We start from the raw sequence: 20,911 nt of genomic DNA on the forward strand, positions 1-20,911 counted from the left end.
TTTAAAACTTCCTGAAAACCAATGAAAATGAACACACAACAACACAAAAATCCATGGGATGCAGCGAAAGCAGTTCTGAGAGGGAAGTTCATAGTACTACAGGCCTACCTCAAGAAGCAAGTGAAATTTCTCATAGACTATATAAGCTCACAACTTAAAGAACTAGAAAGCAAATGAAAAGCAAACCTGAGATCAAGTAGAAGGAAGGAAATAGTAAAGATCAGAGCAGAAATAAATGACATGGAGACCACAAAAGCAATTCAAAGGATCAATAAAACAAAGAGCTGGTTCTTTGAAAATATCAACAAGATTGATGGACCCTTAGCTAGACTCACCAAGAAACAAAGAACCCAAATACACAAAATCAGAAATGAAAGAAGAGAAATAACAACTGACACCACAGAAATACAAAAGATCGTTAATAAATATTATGGACAATTATACAGCAACAAATTCGGCAATCTATGCGAAATGGACCAATTTCTAGAAACACATAGTCTCCCAAAGCTGAACCTCGAAGAGATAGAAAACTTGAACAGACCAATAACAACAAAAGAAATTGAAGATGTAATCAAGACTCTCCCAGCAAACAAATGCCCAGGCCCAGATGGCTTCACGGGGGAATTTTACTGAACATTCAAAAAAGAACTAACACCCATTGTCCTCAAACTATTTCAAAAAATTCAAGAAGGAAGACTTCCAAACTCGTTTTATGAGGTCAGCATAATTCTAATTCCAAAACCAGAAAAAGATACTACAAAGAAAGAAAACTACAGACCAATATCCCTGATGAACTTAGATGCAAAATCCTGAACAAAATACTAGCAAATCGAATCCAGCAATACATCAAAAAAATTATTCACCATGACCAAGTGGGATTCATTCCAGGGATGCAAGGCTGATACTTTATTTGTAAATCAATAAATATGATATACCATGTAAACAAAATGAGATAAAAATCATATGATTATATCAATAGACATTAAAAAAGCATTTGACAAAATCCAGTACCCATTTCTGATAAAAGTGCTCAGCAATCTGGGAATAGATGGGTCATATCTCGACATAACAAAGGCCACATATGAGAAACCTACAGCCAACATCATACTCAGTGGGCAAAAACTAAAAGAATTTCCCTTAAGAACAGGAACAAGACGGCCTGGCCAGTTTGACTCAGCGGTTAGAGCGTCAGCCTGCGGTTCAGAGAGACCTGGGTTCAGTTCCCACTGAGGGCACGTACGTCGGTTGCAGTTTGTCCCTGGCCCTGGTTGGGTCGTGCGGGTGGCGGCCACTTGATATGTCCCTTTCACGTCGATGTTTCTCATCCCCTCTCTCTCTCTCTCTCTCTCTCTCTCTCTCTCTCTCTCTCTCTCTCTCTCTCTCTCTCTCTTCCTCTTTGTCCCTCCCACTCTATCTGAACAAAAAAACAACAAAAATGTCCTCAGGTAAGGATTTTTTAAAAAAAAAGAGGAACAAGACAAGGATGCCCACTTTCACCATTCTTATTTAACATAGTACTAGAAGTCTTAGCCACAGCAATCAGACAGGAAGAAAAAATAAAAGGGATCCAAATTGGAAAGGAGGAAGTGAAACTGTCATTGGCAGATGACATGACACTATACGTAGAAAACCCCAAAGGCTCCATCAAAAATTTACTAGACTTAATAAATAAATTTGGAAAAGTAGCAGGATACAAAATTAACGTCAAGAAATCGATGTCATTCTTATGCATCAATGATGAACTCACAGAAAGAGAAACTAAAAAATCAATCCCATTTACCATTGCGGCAAAAAAATTAAGATACCTAGGAATAAACTTAACCAAAGAAATAAAGGACCTATTTGCAGAAAACTATAGGTCATTGAAAAAAGAAATAGAGGAAGATATAAAAAAGTGGAAGCACATACCTTGTTCATGGATTGGAATAATTAACATTAAATGTCCATACTACCCAAAGCAATCTATAGATTCAATGCAGTCCCCATCAAAATACCAAAGGCGTACTTCACAGAACTAGAACAAATACTTCAAAAGTTCATATGGAACCAAAAAAGACCCCGAATAGCCACAGCAATCTTGAAAAAGAAGAACCAAGTAGAAGGGATAGTATTACCAGATTTCAGGTTATACTACAAAGCCACTGAATCAAAACAGCCTGGTACTGGCACAAGAATAGGCAGATAGATCAATGGAACAGAATATGGAACCCAGAAATGGATCCAAGGCAAATATGCTCAATTACTATTTGACAGAGTGGGCAAGAGCATACAGTGGTGTAAAGACAACCTCTTTAACAAATGGTGTTGGGAATATTGAACAGCTACATGCAAAAAAATGAAACTTGACCATCAACATACACCATACACAATAATAAACTCAAAATGGATGAAAGACTTAAATGTGACTCATGAATCCATAAAAATCCTAGAAGAAACTAAACAATAAAATTTCAGACATACACAGCAGAAATTTCGCGGATACATTATCTAAGCCAACAGAAATAAAGGAGAAAATGAACACGGGACTACATCAAACTCAAAAGCTTTTGCACAGCAAAAGAAACAACCACCAAAATGGAAAGGCAACCCACTCTTTGGGAGAGCATAATTGCCAATGATACATCAGATAAGGGGTTAATTTTCAATATATATAGAGTACTCATATAGCTCAACAAAAGGAAGACAAAGAACCCAATTAAAAAGTGGGCTAGGAACTAAATAGACACTGTTTCAAACAGGACATACAAATGGCTAAGAGACATATGAAGAAATGCTCAACATCACTAATCATCAGAGTGATGCAAATTAAAAAAACAATGAGGTATCACCTCACACCTGTCAGAATGGCCGCCATCAACAAATCACCAAACAACAAGTGTTGGCGAGGTTGTGGAGAAAAGGGGATTCTTGTACACTGCTGGTGGGAATGCCGACTGGTGCAGCCACTATGGAAAACAATATGGTGCTACCTCAAAAAATTAAAAATTGAACTTCAATTTGACCCAGTGATCCCACTTCTAGGAACATACCCTAAGAAGCCTAAAACACCAATCTGAAAAAATATATGAACCCCCATGTTCATAGCAGCACTATTTAGAATAGCTAAGATGTGGAAACAGCCCAAATGTCCATCAGTAGACAAATGGATAAAAACGCAGTGGTACATATACACAATGGAATAGTATGCAGCTGTAAGAAAGAAAGATCTCTTATCCTTTGAGATGACATGGAGGGACCTGGAGAGTTATCTTAAGCGAAACAAGCCAAGCAGAGAAAGACAAGTATCACATGATCTCACTTATTTGTGGAATATAATGAACATAATAGTCTGAGGAACGGGGTAGTCCGAGAGACATGGAAGTGGGGTACAGATTAACAGTCCCCAGAAGAGGGGTGGGGGGGGAGAAACCACAGAACTTATATGTATGTATGCATGAACAGTGGACATGGACAACAAAACTGGGGACAGGGCGGGGAGGGCGGGGGAAAGGCGTATCAGTGAGGAAAGAAGGAGAAACATCTGTAACAAAAATAAATTAAATAAATAAAAATAAATAAAATTTAAAAAGAATATCTTTTTGTGTCCCCAATGATATTTTTGAACTTTTTACCCTCTGCCTTTATGCCCTTATATAATCATTGTTATTTATGAACTAGTCTTTTATATTATACTGTGACCTTTTCCCTCTGCTGTGTCTCTAGGGCCTTGACATATATAATTTTTAGCATATATAATATGAAATGTAGCTGAAGAAATCAGAGATTTTACCTAAATAACATATGACAATTCAAAGGAGCGGGGGCTTTATAATATTTAAAAGTTATCATTTAAAATCGGAATTCCATTTGATATGTGAATCTTCAGGAGGCAGGGGATAGAAATTGAAGGAAGACATTTTTGCATGTACAGTTTAGAAAAGGATAGTCTTATGCTGGAGGTAATAATAGCATGGTGGGTATGTGCCCTTACCGGGAACCGAACCCGGGTCTCTCTGGACCGCAGGCCAACGCTCTAACCACTGAGCAAAACTGGCCAGGGTCCCAGTTAATGCTTTTTTGTTTTAGATACAAGATATTGTGTTTCGTGCTTTTCTTGACACCAGCTTTGTCATTCTTTCCACCAAGAAAACGCTAATTGATTCTGTGTTAGGTAAAAGAGAATTGGTTTCATTTAGAAAACATTTAAATGCCTAGAATGTATGAATGACATCCTGTTGAAGAGATTGCAAATGGGTAAGAATACATTGATGAACTGGGAACATCTGTGGAAAGCAGTTTTAAGTGTGGAAAGAGCTTATTTTTGGAATCTGAACATGTTTTAGAATCTCACCTCTATTATTTCCCACCTGTGTGGCTTATTCAAACTACTTAATCTCTTTGAATCTTTGCTTTCTTGTTCATTCATTCATTTATTGAGCCTCTACTACGTGCCAAGAACTGTATACAATGATGGGGATGCAGCAAAATTCTTGTTCTTGTGAGGGTTTTTGTGAAGATAATGCATATAAGTCAGTAAAATAGATAAAGGACCAGATACACTACTTGGCACAAAGTAAGCATTGATTAAAATTTCCTTATTTACTATAGGCTGAGGTCCTCAAGTTTATTCATCTCAGGAGCACTTTATATTCTTAAAAGTTATTAAAAAGAACTTTTTTTTTTTTGGATTATATGTACGAATATTTACAATACTAGAAGTTGCCCTGGCCAGTTTGGCTCAGCGGTTAGAGCGTCGGCCTGCGGTCCAGAGAGTCCCGGGTTCGGTTCCCGCTAAGGGCATGTACCTCGGTTGCAGTTTTTCCCCGGCCCTGGTTGGTCGTGCGGATGGCAGCCACTGGATGTGTCCCTTCACGTCGATGTTTCTCTCTCTCTCTCCCTTCCTCCCTCTCCCTCCCACTCTATCTGTACAAAAAATGGAAAAATATCCTCGGGTGAGGATTAAAAAAACAAACAAACAAACAAATACAATACTAGAAGTTAAAACTGAGCATTTTAAGTATTCATTCACTTCAAATTAGCAATACTTTACCCATGTTACATAATTAACATTTTAAAAAATTAAAATAACTAATTGTGCTCTTTTTGGAAGCATGAATTTATCATTGGCAATAAATACTGTTAGTTTTTCTTGAAATGACAGGCTTACTTTGTTCATTTTCAAGAACATTTCTGCCAGAAATCCAAGTTAAACTAACTAGTTTGTCATTTAAGTAAAAATGATATTGCGTGGGAAAAGTGGCAGGTTCAGCTTGCAACTTAGCCACACAAGGGCTTTTTGTCAGGGCAATCATTCTAAGAAGTGGTTTATGCATACTTCTGTCTTGTTCCATGGAATATTAAAAAGATACATATTTAAGGGTAAAAGTTTGATAAATTTATGATTTTTACTGCTTTGTAAAGGACATTGAAAAGTAAAGATAGCTTTTTTTTTTTTTTAAATTGAGTGCATAGTGGTGAAGACAGTGACTGTTAGATTTTCTTTTTTTAAAATCATTTGTACTAAGGTACCAGCACTTTTACCACTAGTGCTTTTGAACCATCAATTGCATGTGTCAACACAGTGAAAAAGGGAAATACCATCTTAGTATTATTTTGACAATGATTTTGACTATGTCAGCTCTCTGAAAGGATTTCTTCCCCCTCAGCAGACCACATTTTGGGAACCATTGTTATGGAGGATATTTTTGGTGCTTAATTGCAATGTTTTGATTGTTTTCATTTTAATGAAATGTACTTGTTTTCCTCATGGCTTTAGCATCATCTAGTAACATGCACTACTGTTGCACGTGTATCTAAGCAAGGACTCCTACAATTTAAATTCTTAGTACGTTGGTCTGTTTGATGGCAGTAAAATCAAAATAGCAGCAGGCTAGTTTACAGAGAATATTCATATTATAAAAGCTGCAAAGAGGGAATTTTATTCATTGGTGTATTATTGGGAATATTGATTCAAATCTTACAAACTTTTGTGTTTCTAGGCTTGCATTGATGACAATGTTGATATGGTGAAGTTTCTGGTAGAAAATGGAGCAAATATTAATCAACCTGATAATGAAGGCTGGATACCACTACATGCAGCTGCTTCCTGTGGATATCTCGATATTGCTGAGTAAGCCAGTTCTCTTTACTTTGATCCAAATACAATTATAGAGACTTGAGATTTTACTGAAATTGTTGTTAAAGGTGAGTATTATTTTATATTACTGTAATTCATGAAAATTATTCTTCCCAGGAAAGAGAATGAGTGGTTCTTGGGACTCCAAATATTGAGTCTGTTGATATAAGATTATCTTAACCTCCCCATCCTCTTTGGCTTTTGGTACTTTGTATTAATATAAGTAATTGTACATATGTTCCATCCTCATCTCCTTTTGAGTACACATACAGGATTGTCAAATGATTCAAGGTTAATATTTAGCAATCTAGTCTATCCCCATGCAATTATGAATTGTTAGGGGAAATTAATGATAATTTTCAATTTGGTTACTTTGCTATAGGAAGAGTATGATACATAGTTCTCCAGTTAGTCAATTTATGCTTGTTTCGTTTTTACTAAGATTATTTTCAAATTCATTGAGTAATAGTCATTGTATTAAGTGGGTATTTTCCAAGAAAATTTAATTCTTTAAGCTTTTAATAGGAAGTATGGATATCTTAACAAAGTAATTTTTTTATTAAAATTTTTCTTCTATGTATCAACACCATACACAGTTTTGCTGTCTGCTTACATCAAAGGTTTTCAACTAGTCAATATTGAACATGGAGTTCTACTCTGTTCACTTAGTAAACCTTCACAGTTTTATTTCTTTGTGTATTTCACCCTACCCCCATCCCTCATGCATATTGAAGATATGATACTGCAATTTAAAGGGGAGGCAGTGGAGTTTGGTGAAATGAAAAGTGCTCTAACCTTGAAATCAAAAAGTTTGCATTGGGTTTTATTACTGACTCTGAATATTAACTTCACTAGATCTTCTAGTAATTTGTTTCCTCTATCTGGGGCTTGATTTCTTTATGTGTAAAATTAGGTCTTTTTGCCATTGCAAAACAATGGTGGTTGGTCATAATTATAATCATGGTTCTCAAGTTCCTAACTCCTTTCTGTTCTTTTTATGCTCATGAGATGACTTGGATCTCGTCTTTATAGAAAAAAATAGCTAATATGCATCTATCTTTAGCTGTCCTATAATATTTGGTACTTAAGCTCTGGAGTCAACTGAGGTGGATTATGAAGAATTCCTTCATATGACCTTGCTTAACTTTTATAAGCTTCAGTTTTCTCCTCAATAGAATAGGATTAACTGAGTTAATCAAGTATAATATTTGGCACATAGGAAATACTCAGTATATATTAACTTTTGACCATTATCTCATTTATCTCTTCTGAGAAAATGAAATCCCAATTTCTTTCTTTAGATGTTTAATCCTTCTGTTTTTTTTTTTATTTATGCTTCTGAGTTTGAAAAGACAATAATTGTCCTGAATAATTTCCGATGGAATAATTTACATAGACTTGATTGATAACCCATTGTGTCACTTGAAATGATTTTAGCTATAAGTAAGTGCATCAAATTTGAAATGCCCTAAAAAATAAGAGCTCTTGTTATACGGGATAATATATACTTTAGAGAAAGGGCAGTCAGGTTTATTAAACTGCTTGATGATGTTATCTAGGGCATGGGGTCTTTCAGTCTTTTTCTTCTTCTGACTTTCCCAAATACGGACCTTATTCTTACCCTTGTCCCCTTCTAGTCATAAGGTGATCACCCCAAATCCGGAATTGTGTTTTTCCATATGCACAGCCAAGAGCAAAATTAAAATTGGGTGAGGAGTGGGAAATATCTTCTCCATAGTCTGTGTATGTCAAGGAGGGGAACCTTTTCCAGACAACCCACTGGCAGCGCATATTTGCCCTTAAGGCATTCCCATTAGCCTGGCTTGATATTTGCCTCTGCCTATCAGAAAAGCAAGTATCTGGCATATTTAGTTTTTTACATGCCAATGAACAAGTGTGCGGGGGGTAAGCAGTCTGCTCAGATGTTAATATTTTCAATAGAGTAACTATAACTTCATTTCTTGGAAGGTAGGAAGTAGTACATGGAGTATGTGCTTCAGAGGACCTGTGCAAACAGAGAGACCTGGGTTTTGTTTGTTTAGTTGGTTGGGTTTTTTTTAAATGTTTTTATTGATTTTTTGAGAGAGTGAGAAACATCCATGTGAGAGAAAAACATTGATTCATTGCCCCCCCCCATTCACACCCTGGGAGATTGAACCCACAACCTGGGTATGGGTCCTGACTGAGAATTGATCCGGTGATCTTTTGGTGTACAGGATGATGCTCAATCAATGAGCCACACTGGCCAAGGCAAGAGAGACCTGTTGACTAGAATTTTGCTGATCTAATTATCTTCCCATAGGCGTTAGAATGTATGGCTGTGGTATAACTGAAGTATTTAAATACATAGTTTCTTTGAACCAAATTAAAATGAGAAAATAGCCCTGGCCAGTTTTGCTCAGTGGTTAGAGCGTCAGCCCACGGATCAATGAGTCACAGGTTCATTTCCAGTCAAGGGCACGTACCCGGGTTGCAATTTGTCCCTGGCTCTGGTTGGGGTTGTGCGGGAGGCAGCCACTCGATGTGTCCCTTTCACTTCGATGTTTCTCTGCACCCCTCTCCCCCCATCTGAACAAAAAATGGAAGAATGTTCTCGGGTGAGGATAAAAATAAATAAATAAAATGAGAAAATAATGACTTTTCTTTTTTTGTTCTTTCTGCCATGTTAACTTTTTTTTAAAAATGACAATGTTTTATAAAAATTAATTTAGTATATACTGGATTATTTGTTAAGGTGATACCCCCCAAACTTTTCTAAATGCATGATTATTTTGATCAGCATTCTTTCTTTCAGGCATTAATTTCACTAATGAATGTGAGAAATTAATGAAACCTTAGTTTTCTTGGGCCTAGAAAAATATAGCATGGTGGGTGGCTTAAGAGATAGGATGAAGATATCGCCCAAATCAGAACATTTGTAGGGTAAATGGCCCCATTTATACTGATGTAGAGACAATAGTTATAAACCAGGAATAACATAGGAAAATTGAGTCACTCTGCTAACTGAAAGATTTGGAGTTAAATTTGTTGCAAATCCTGGTTCTGCATTCACTAGCTTTGTGCCCTTAGCCAAGCTACTTAGAATCTGTGATTAATACTATTTATGAAATAATACAATTATTTGGGAATGATCAGGCACCATCCTAGCTCTTATTTCTCATATTGCTTTCCATGTTTTTCACTATGTCAATACTGGGCTACTTTTAGTTGCCTAACATTCTCTGCTGGTTCACATCATAGTGTCTTTGCACGTAGTGGTTCATTTGCCTCATTTCTTTACTTGATCAGTGCCTACCAAACTTTCCAGATGCAGTTTGTATACAGGTCACTTCTTCCAGAAACCTTTCTGATATTCCTGCCTGACTCATCATCATCACTAACATATCAGTTGTTTACATGCTTCTTTACCAACTGCATTATGCACAGAATAGTGATAATTCATCCCTATTGAAATGGGAGCTGAAACAGTGAAACAGAGGTGGTTTACTCTGAGAATTTGAGGCTGATTAGGATACAGTGAGTTCTAAATTTTTTACATTTATCGGAGATAGTAGAACAAAGAATATAAGGTTACAGTTTAGTTTCTAGACATTTAACAATTTCATATCTGGTGTGTAGCCTACAGAAGCCAATTGAATAGATGAATGATAGTTCTTTATATTCTGGTGCAATTATCTCACCTTTTTACCAAGATAATTACCCTCAACTTCTCCCTGCTTTGAATAAAGTAGAAGTCTTAGGGAAAACTAACAATAGAGACTGTTTAATAATGCCCTTTCTCCATAGTGGATTAGAGGAGTTTGGGAGAATCAAACTCATATTCATTGTTTTACTAATACTGATGGGTCATGTATTGAAATGTGTGCATTGACATCATTCTCTTCCTGGTGTGCTGAAATGACAGTGTTATGGACTGAACTGTGCTCTTACAAAATTTACATGTTGAAACTTTAATCCCCAGAACCTTGGAAGGTGACTGTAGAAAAAGAGCTTTAAAGATTACTTTAAAAATAAGACCTCTAGGGTGGGTCCTAATCCAGTCTTACTGGTATCCTTCTAAGGAGAAATTAAGACACACAGAGATACCAGGGGAGTACACACAGAGAGAACAGACCACCAGAGGACACTGCAAGAAGGCAGCCATCCGCAAGCCGAGGAGAGAAGCCTCAGAAGAAACCAAACTTGCTAATACTATATTAGACTTCCAGCCTCTAGAGCTATGAGAAAATAAATTTCTATTGTTTAAACATTTAAACTGTGGTATTTTGTTTTGGTAGCATTAGCAAACTAATATAAGTAGTATAAAACTCTCACTGTCACATCAAGGGATTCTTCTCAAAAAATTATACTGTTGATGTCATTGTGCTGTAGATTAGAAGTAAAATTGAATAGTATGACTCTTGAACAAACCATGTATTCAATTTATTGTTTCAATCAAGACAGTCAATTAGTTATGCTCTCTAACCATAAATGATAACTAAATTATATATGTAAATTATTAAGTGCAAAGCATTGAAAACCAAGTCCTTTGACTGAAGAAATAATTGGATGGAAACAGATATACAATGGCAACATTTTAATTTTGTCATTGTTTTTTCATTTATTAGCTGGGATATTTTTCATTGTTAATATTCACCTGAGGACATTTTTCTATTGATTTTTAGATAGAATAGAAGGGAGAGAGAGAGAGAAACATCGATGTGAGAGAGACACATCGATTGATTGCCTCCCTCAGGACCCCGACTGGGGCTAGGGATCGAATCTGCAACCCAGGTATGTGCCCCTGACCAGGAGTCAAACCCGAGACCCTTCAGTCCATGGGCCTATGCTGTAATCACCAAGCCAAACTAGCCAGAGTTAGCTGGAATATTTCTGTAAAAGAAACTTTCTCCTATCTAATATTTGGTTACCCACTAGCACAAGTTTTATAAGAAAGATGGTATAATTTCTTCTTTCCCTCTATATACTGATTTTTAAAGTAATGAGTTGGTTCACTAGTTACTTTCAAAACGGACTGATTGGTCTTTTGAGATCTGAGTAACTGTAAGAGTTCTTGCATTTAAACATACTGGATGTGTTTTCGTCCACTGAAGTTATAGTATCCTTATTGATGAACACATTGTACCGTCTTTGGTCATTAAGAGTGTCTTCATATTGGCTTCTGAATCCTTAGGACATAACCAAATAACGTGAACTTAACTTGCACTTTAGTATTACAAGATGTATTTCCTGCTCTGGGTCTGGACTGGCCATTTTTCCAAGGAGCCGCTTCCTAGGAATGGGTGCTAGAAGTACTCGTTGTTGCTCCTGGTCATTGTTTCCAAGTCAAATTTGGCATCAAGGTGTTTTTCTTTAATTTCTTCTTTTGTATAAATATTTCCTTTCTCTTTCACTTCATTGCCAGGAACTATGAGATTAAAATAACATAATATTACAATGCTTATAATAACAATACCACCACCACCAATAACAATAATATGATTACTAAAATATGATTACAGTTTGAAGATTGGTTGGTTGGTTAAGTTTTGGGGGGGAGGAGTAATGGGGTACATTTCTTTTTTTTTTTTTTTGGTGGTACGTGCCCCTGGCAGGAACCAAACCCGGAGTCTCTGGTCCACGGGCTGAGGTTCAGCCTCTGACCCAGACTGGCCAAGGCTGGTACATTTCTTTTTGTCCTTAAAGTATCCCATTTGAAATATACCATCAAATTACTCTGTGTAGAAGTCACTTGAAATAGTTATTTTTTCTGTGGTCATGCTACCAACTAGATATACCAATAGGTTCATTGTTTTATTTATTTTTTAGAGTTTGCTTTTTAAAAATTTAATTTTGATGGCATTTACTACTACTCTGTTTTTTCCTACATCTTATAATTTTTTAAATTTCTATTTTATCCCACTGTGGTTTTTTAATGTATTATTTAAAGAAAGTATTTATTCTTCTTTGTAGATAAATGGTAGAACATCATATACATATTTCTTCATTTTGCTCTTTTTCACTTAGCAGTCTATTTGGAGAATGCTATATAGTGGAATATAGAGATAATTCTCATTGTTCTTTTTAGGTTTAGTATTCCATTGTGTAGTATGTCACTGTAGTTTATTCAGTGTGTCCCTCTTGATTGACCAATGAATGTTATTTGTTTGAATGACTATAGTTTTTGCCTTGGAATTGTTTTGTTTTGTTTTTTGTATACTTGTAAACCATATGCATTTTTAAGTTTATGTGAAAAATATTTTATATTTGAATAATAAAACTTAAATTACTTGTTTTATTAATATTTTGGTTATTGATGTGGCTGTTATTCTGATACAATCTTTTTGTGTTTTAATTTCATCACCACATTTCTTTTTTAGGCCTCCACTACAGATGTTTAAGAAATGCCTTAATCTGGAGCTGCTTTAGTGTTTGCCATACAATTTTCCAGTCATAAAGAAAATTAGCCCTGTGTTAGGCTAAAATTGTTTAGCTTCATGAAAGTATATAGAATGAAGTATTGATTAATTAGTATATTTAATGTATTTTTCTTGTTTAAAGTGGTTTTAAAGGCACCATTGTTGAGGATTTCATATCATTATAAAATGCTGATAGGATTACATCCGTGACATTTTCATGGTTTCATTTGCAGGTTGGAAAAAGTTTTATTAGCTTTGTCACTTGATCATTAAAGATCCAGCTATTTAAGAATATGAAAACTTTTAAATATTTGTGATGGCTTATTTATAGCTTGGCTTTTCTTCCTTTTAACCTTTATTCCATAAACACTCATCAGTATCCTTAAGATTTTTCTTGGCTTGTCCTTTAGAATATATCCAGTATCTAACTATCTGTTTTTCATCACCGTTTTATTTCTCCTTGATCCTAGACACAGTTGTTTTTCACTGGAATTATTGCGGTTGCAATAATTCTATCCATAACCATCCTCTTCTCCCCGTGTATTTTCTACATAGCAGCCAGAATGATCCACTTAAAGTATTGTAAGTGGGATAACATCACATTTTTTACTCAGACCTTTTCTGTAAGTTCATAATGCGTTCAGGGTGGAAGCTGGAGTTCTGGTGGCCAACAAGGCTGTTGTTTGGCCTCTTGTCACCTTTCTGACTTTATTTCCTTCACTTTTCTCCAGGCTCTCTCATTTAGTCCCCTTGCTTAGCCTTTAAACAAACTAAACATCTTGCTTCTTAGTCTGAACCTGCTGATATTTCTGTCCAGAATTAAATACTATTGTTATTTTTGGTAAAAGAATCAGAAATTCTTACCAATTTAAGAACTATATAAACTTTACCGCACCAATGAGAAACATTATAATACTTCTGAGCTCAAGTTCAGGAATCAGACAACTCTGTTTAAATTTTAACTCTGCGAAATAATTACTATTAACTTTGAACAAATTATCAGCTTGTCTGAACCTCCACTTCCTTTTCTATTAAATGGAAGTGTTAATACTTGTCCCTGCCTTAGACAATTATTTTGAAGATTAAATGAAGTAATATGTGTAAGACACTTGGCACAATGTGTGGCACATACTTAGTATACAGTAAATATTAGCTAAATTACTTATTATTCATGCAATTTTTTATTACTTTTAGTGCAACAAGATAAGCCCTTGGTTATTTTGGATTATTGCAATTTTGTCTCAAGAGAAACCTAACTAGATGAGAAGAAACATAGTCATTTGTCATAATTACTTTGATATGAATGATACTTTTAGTGTAAACCAGACCATGTATTTTGATTAAAAGTCTTAGAAGGTGAAACTAAATCTAGGCTTTTATGAAAATAGTAAAATTTTATTTGAGAGATATGTATATGTTACTCTAATGATAGATAATAAGGTATATTTGTGTAAAACTATAAAGATAATATTCTCATATACATTTATATTCCATTGTTGAAAGAACTTTATGGGACTGTTCACTGTTATTTTCATTTCACAGTCAGAACTAGATCCCCATTCTCAAGACTCAAATTCTGATGTTATGTCCATTGTAGCACAACTGTCTTCTATAGCATTGTTAGGCATTGTGAGATATAAAAGTGACTACAACAGTCTCTGATCTTCAAGCTTACAGATACATGTGAAGTCAATTAACTAATACTAGATAGAGTAGATGGACCATGAGATGAACAAGGAGCACTGAGGAAGGATTGATTAATTCTATTTAGGCCAATCAGAGAAAGATTCTAAAGAAAATATTATTAAGCAATGAGTAGAATTTTTACCTCCGGGAGTTGAGAGCTGCTTGAGGAAAGGTGTGTTGTTATTCATGACTGAGAAATAATACATATAAAACGCTTAGCTGGTGTCTTTTACTGTATTGACTAACATTTGCCATTTCTTTGTTAAAACATTGACTGATCCCATCAAGTTGTTAAAATGGAACACTGCAGCTAATAAGCTGCTTCTACTAAGCTTTCATTTCCACCAGTTGAATTGCAAGATTGCCAAAGGTTAATTGTGTGTTTTTTAGCCTGTTAATGCCTATTGAACTTGTTAGTGACTATATAATTTAATCAGATAGCCTACAACTGATAAAACATGTACCAAAAAAAAAAAAAAAAAAGGAAATTATTGCTATTACTAAATTTAACACTTTGGAAAGATTCGATAAGGGCAAAGCCCTAAAAATGTAATTGCTATTTAATTAGATGTGGGTGCGACAACTGAAAAGACCAAAAAGAAAATTACCTAGATTGTTTTTCTGTTTCCTTCAAGTTTTTCCTTTACTTTAAAGATACTTTGAAGTCTTAGACAACACATTAGGGGTATGGTTGATGCAAGAAAGGCAGCATGGATTTAAGTATTTGGAGACATTCTCCAATATCTTTTATATTGAAATAAATGTCTTATTTACATTTATTTCTTTTCATATATGTATTATGTTATACGATTCCCTATTTTAATCAGTTTTTCTGGTTAACCAAGCAGATGCTGGCCCTGATTGTATTAGATAAAAAGGTTTCTTTGGAGCTATAGTTTTTTCAGGAAGAAAAGCAAAGTCTTTGTTTATCCCATTTACTATAAATTTATTTTTGGCAAAAATATTAATGTGTTTACGAAGTGCTGCCTCAGACTCAGTAGAGTTGTGACATAATCTAAAATATGAATAATTTTATATTTTTGGATGAGTGATGGGTTTGGATGAGTGATGGTAGACCTGTAATTCTTATTTTATAGCTGAGGAAAATGAGTCATAGAGAGAAATCACACAGTAAGTGGCAGAGTTAGAATTCGAACTGCCACAGTCTAACTTTTCATGTCTGCATGTTTATAGCCACTACACTATTCTGTTTTTTTTCTAGCTTTGTAGTTGGGAAAGGATGCCATTAAACTTATTGGTGGATCTAAAGATCAAGGTTGGGGAAGCAGAGGAGAGAGTGTAGTGGAATATGGATGTAGATAGGCCTGATTTGAGATGCCAATGGTAAAGGTGAAGTAGGAACCCAGGAATAGTAAGGGTATGTTTATAATGCATATACTGGATTTCATTAAATCTAAGATGCCATTGTTGAACACAGTGCTAGTATTTTATGTACTAATTTAAAAGGTTAATAAAATCAAACTATGATAGTGGTGTTCTTTTAAACTTTTAATCACCTAGTTGTGTGTGTGTGTTTTTTTTTTCCAAACAGTATTTTTCTCTAGGCAATTTAGTGTCACTGATGTCACACTGCTTAAGAATGTTCTGCCGTTAACTTTGGGATTTTCTTTTAAGCCACTGATATGCATTCTGCAAGTTTTGATGTTGGTGCTTTCTGGATCTTACCAGAAGGTATCAACAGAAAGTTTCAGACAACATCCAGGAAACAATTTAAGCAACAGTTAAGCTCAACAAATACGCTACTAACAATGCACATAAGTTAACTGAAGTGAGGACAGATATTGACAATTACGTCTTTGCCACCTGGCCAGTACCCATTTTAAGACATTATTGATTGTAAGATCTATTGATTGTAGAAGATTTCAGCAATATTAAAATGTAAGGGAAATGTACATCTTAGAATTGTTATACAATAAGTAGGATTTTTTTTCCTCTGGGAATTGGGAACTGCGGTAACAAAGTAATATAGTAATTTAATAAACAAAGATATGTTTTCAGAAGTTAGTGCCTGACCAAAGAAGTATAGAGTCACTGTTTTAGGGAATAATTGAGAGAAATTGGAAATGCTGAAGACAGAATCTTCAGGATTTCCTATATTTAATGATGGCTTTGCAAAGAGAAGAGAGGAATTAAAATACTTCCCTACATTTTGAATTTGTTTACAGATGACAACCAGGTGCCTAGACAACTGGAAATAGAGCTCAGTTTCACAAATAGACTAATTTTTCTCACAAGAATTAACCTGATCTTTTCTATTGGCATAATTAACTATATCTGTACTATAATTGTGGGATCATGATGTCAGAAATTAAAATTTGGCAATGTGTCAGGACTACTAACAGTCGTACTAATAACATGGTTATGTACAAAACTAATACTTCTGCCTATGGGTTTTATAAAATTGTAATTTGTTAAAAAGGTTAAACATTGGTAATGTTAATAAACTTTGCAATTACTGACATTGAAAAATGGGAGAGAGAATTTCTGCCTCTATGCAGGTAGAGTAGATATGCTTTATTCTTTCTATTAAGTACAACTAAAAACCCTAAACATTATATATAAACACAAGGCAACTCTAAAAGGTGGTGAGAAGACAGAGCAGCTAGGGATCTCAAGATCCAAAGAATGACACAGCGGTGAGTTTTCTGGCTTTTCTTTTGCCTCATATATTCCATATTTGGAGTTGAAGAAGCTGGTAACCCAAACCACCAATGAATGCAGACCATAAACAGCCCCAGCAAAAGCCTAATCTCTTCAGCCATATACTAGGAGAGGGGCACCCTTGCAAGGCAAAAAACTTTAAAAATAAATAAATAAATAAATAAAAATAATAACAACAACCACTCTGCTCCAGCCAGATACCATGGGGGAAAAACTTAGTCCTACCTGCATATTCACCAGCACTGACCAAGTAAGGAATGAAGACTTCTACCCTTACTAGGCTGTAATAGGGCACCCTAGCACCCACACTGTAATGATGACAGATTAGGCTAGATACAGAGCCAGACAAGACTTTTATCCCTATCAGATGGTTGACTAACAACCCTCCCCTCTGCTTACAGTGGAGACCATCTGCGAAGCCTGGACTTCCGCCCCCACCTGGCAGTAAGGAGGAGCTCTTATTCCTTCCTGCTGGGGTGGTGTCTTAGGTGGCCTAGTGAACAGGGAATACTTTTCACCTCCACCACCGAGCATTAAAGAGTCCTACCTCCCTCCAGTAATGGTGTCAGTGGAGGCTACATAGGGAATAGTGAGACACTGATATCTTTCTCAGCCAGCGAGGTATCAGTATAGGTTTGGTATAGAGCCAGAAGTAACAAGGAACTGCTCTATCTCTGGCATCACTGGAGGCTGAGTGGGGAACCTGGACTTAGAACTGCCCCCTCTTCCTCTGCTGGAGCAGGGCCAGACAAAGCCACCTGATGTAGAAGATTTAAGCAAGCTCTAGAGTCATAACACATGACTCTAGACAAGTGTTCAGATTTCAATTGAAAATCAATTGTCATACCAGTGAAAATCTCTAATGGAAGAAGATAATCAATAGAGACCAACCAACATTTCTATGTCAATAATATCAATTTTAAAATTATAAAGCATATAGCATATAAGTGCTTCAATAAGTAATTACGAGCATGCTTAAAACAAATGAAAAAATAAGTTTCAGCTCCCCCTCCAAATAGTAAGTCTGCAAAGAAATGGAAGTTATTAGGAAGAACCAAATGGAAATGTTAGAACTTAAAAATTAATAACTTTGTAACAGAATTTACTTTTTTTAGGTTGTACTTACTGACTCAAATTTAAAAGTTCATGTATTGAATACATGAAACATTTATATATTGGTTAAAATTACTTCTTGATACTAGTTTTCCTGCAGTACATATGAAACTCAGTATTCATTAAATTTGGACACTAAATATAGTCAGCTCTTGCTGATGAATTTACTTTCTCTTTGTCTCTTTGGTCACTTTGTTCCCAGCTTCTGATTTAAAGACAAAATTTTAATTAAAAAATCAAATTTTTAAAATGAACTATTTCTCTTTCTCAAACAATTTCATCTGTAGTTTGATATTTGACAAAACTTGAGATCCAGGATAATTAATAGAGACTCACTGTCAAAATTTGTCTTGCAAATTCAGTGAACACTTGAGTATTTCTTTTTAAATGTTTTTAAAATTACAGTTGATGTTCAATATTATAATAGTTTCAGGTGTACAGTATAATGGTTCTAGAACTTATATAACATTTATATAACTTACAAATTAATCCCCCTAATAAGTCTAATACCCATCTGGCACCATACATAGTTATTACAAATTATTAACTATATTCCCTATTCTGTACTTTACATTTCCATGACTATTCTGTAACTACCAATCTGTACCTCTTAATACCTTCACCTTTTTCACATAGCCCCCTAGTCCCATCACTGAGTAATTCTAACACAGAGAATCCTTCCTGCTTATTTAATACACAATATCCAAATTGCAACCAGTGACTTGGTTAACAATAAAATCTCAACATCTGTTTTTAGTATTTCCAGGGTCACTCAGAGTGAATTTCTATTATTCCAGTTAACATGTATTTTGTTTTGCATTATCTTAAACATTGCTTTCTAAATGTCCTCATTTTGCATGATGTGAGAACAGAATTTTTATTTTTTTATCCTCACCTGAGGACATTTTTGTATTCATCTTCAGATAAAGCAGGAGGGAGAGAGGGAGGAAGAGAGAGAGAGACACATCCAGTGGCTGTCACCCACAGGACCCCAAATGGGGCTAGGTACAAACTGCAACTGAGGTACATGCCCTTAGTGGAAACCTAACCCAGGACTCTCTGGTCCGAGGGCCGACACTCTAACTACTGAGCCAGACCAGCCAGGGCTTAATTTTATTTTTAGACATTTCATGAGATAACTCATTTAAACTTCACACAACAGTGTAAGTCACCTATAAATGAGACTTCAAATGTTTTAAGTTAATGAGTGTCAAATAGCTGTCCAGGCAGAGGTGGGAGACTAACCCATAGTCTGCAGAACTTAAATGTTTATGCTTTTTTTCATCCAACCATGAATGGCTTTTTGAGATTATTCATGGTAGATAAGAATTTATACCATAGGATTTTATGTATTTTAATATATCTTTCTTCTTTAAATTTACATTTGCAAACAATAGTTCTGGAGTGCAGGAGAGGTTTGTGAATTGGATGCATATATATCTCTTAACTTTTGGCTCGGGGATTGCTCCAGGCCCAACTTCCTGCCAATAGTTTTGGAACTTTACTCTTATTATTTTCTCTTAGCATCCTTCCTGTTAATATAAATTTTGGATTGTCTGTATTTGGCTTTGACCTGGTGTTTCCTTGAGACTCTGCTTCCCATATACCTCCCTCTGCTGCAGGCACTGCAGCTACATTGAGGTATTCCTTTTTTTCTGTGTTTATGTCCTGTGTAAATATTTCTAATTACTTGATCAAAATTTTGCCTAGTAGAATAGTTTCATATTCTCTTGGAGCATAGTATAGTATAGTATCTTATTCCACTTACACCTTTTTTTTTTTTTTTTTTGCTTCAGATTCATTTATTTGTAGTATATATATATTCTTGTTTAATTTTATATTACATTTTCCAAAATTGTGAGAAAGAAAAAGTTACTTAAATTCAAGGGTGACTTCTGTTTGTAAAAACCCCATGAAAGTCATAGAAAATGAAACATATTGTACAGGGAGAAATGTTTACATGTTATTAAGTTGTTATTTTTTTATCCTCACTCAAGGACTTTTTTTTTTTGCATTTATCTTCAGATACAGCGGGAGGGAAGAAGGTAGGAAGGGAGGGAGAGAGAAACATCGATGTGAGAGAGAGACACACATTGTGGCTGCCACCCACGCAACCCCTACCAGGGCCGGGGACAAACCGCAACCAAGGTATGTGCCCTTAGTGAGAACCGAACCCGGGATTCTCTGTTCTGCAGGTTGATGCTCTAACTGCTGAGCCAAACTGGCCAGGGCACATGTTATTACATTTAAAAACAAGCTACAAAATGATATGGCAGCCTTTTTTTTTTGTGGTCTGATACACATGTACAAAACATACTTGCTGCAGAAAGCTTGGATTACAAAAAACTTCTTCTCATCAAAAAACCCACAACTAACCCAAATCCCTTCAAATGCTACCTCTTAACAGATGATCTGTTAATTTTATAGTGTGTATTTCTTTTTTTTTTTCTCTGTGTATGTATGTTTCTGTAAAAGTTACATCTCCACACAGATACATCTAGCTAGATGGGTAAAGGCCTTCTTAAAGCAAAAGATTGACAAACCTGACTTTATAAAACCTTTAAAATTTAGTAAAATACAAAATAATAAGGAAAGGTTTTTTAATGTAGTGACAATATGAAAAAAATATTTGCAACATATATATTTGTCGGATGCAGGGAATTACTTAAGTTTTTAGTATATCATTAATTAGTGCCACCATCCATGTATAAATAACATCATGTACGTTAAGAACTTTATCTTAGACATCTTTTTCACTCTCACTTCGCATGTCCAGCTGATCTTCTAGTATCCCCTAGGTATCTCTGGAATTCATCCATTTCCTCTGTCCAATTCAAGTTTCCAACATAATTGTTCTATACTGCTGCTGTAGCTACTTAACTGGTCTGCCTGCTTTTATTTTTTCTCCATTCTAATT

The 20,911-nt window shown here is 35.3% G+C and overlaps 1 protein-coding gene across 6 annotated transcripts in view; it reads left to right on the forward strand.

The window, feature by feature from the left end:
- The window catches only part of PPP1R12A (protein phosphatase 1 regulatory subunit 12A), a 160,112-nt gene that overhangs the window by 60,977 nt on the left and 78,224 nt on the right, over positions 1-20,911 (forward strand). For all 6 annotated transcript variants that reach the window (XR_004958268.1, XM_036250853.1, XM_036250854.1 and 3 more), the window contains exon 2: positions 5,979-6,109. Coding sequence is in view for 5 of the 6 variants with exons in the window: in XM_036250853.1 (XP_036106746.1) it covers positions 5,979-6,109 (131 nt within the window). In the remaining variant the exon portion in view is untranslated. The remainder of the gene's footprint in view (positions 1-5,978; positions 6,110-20,911) is intronic.

This window comes from Molossus molossus, unplaced genomic scaffold (assembly GCF_014108415.1).
Source record: "Molossus molossus isolate mMolMol1 unplaced genomic scaffold, mMolMol1.p scaffold_m16_p_10, whole genome shotgun sequence".
NCBI classification, from domain to species: Eukaryota; Metazoa; Chordata; class Mammalia; order Chiroptera; family Molossidae; genus Molossus; species Molossus molossus.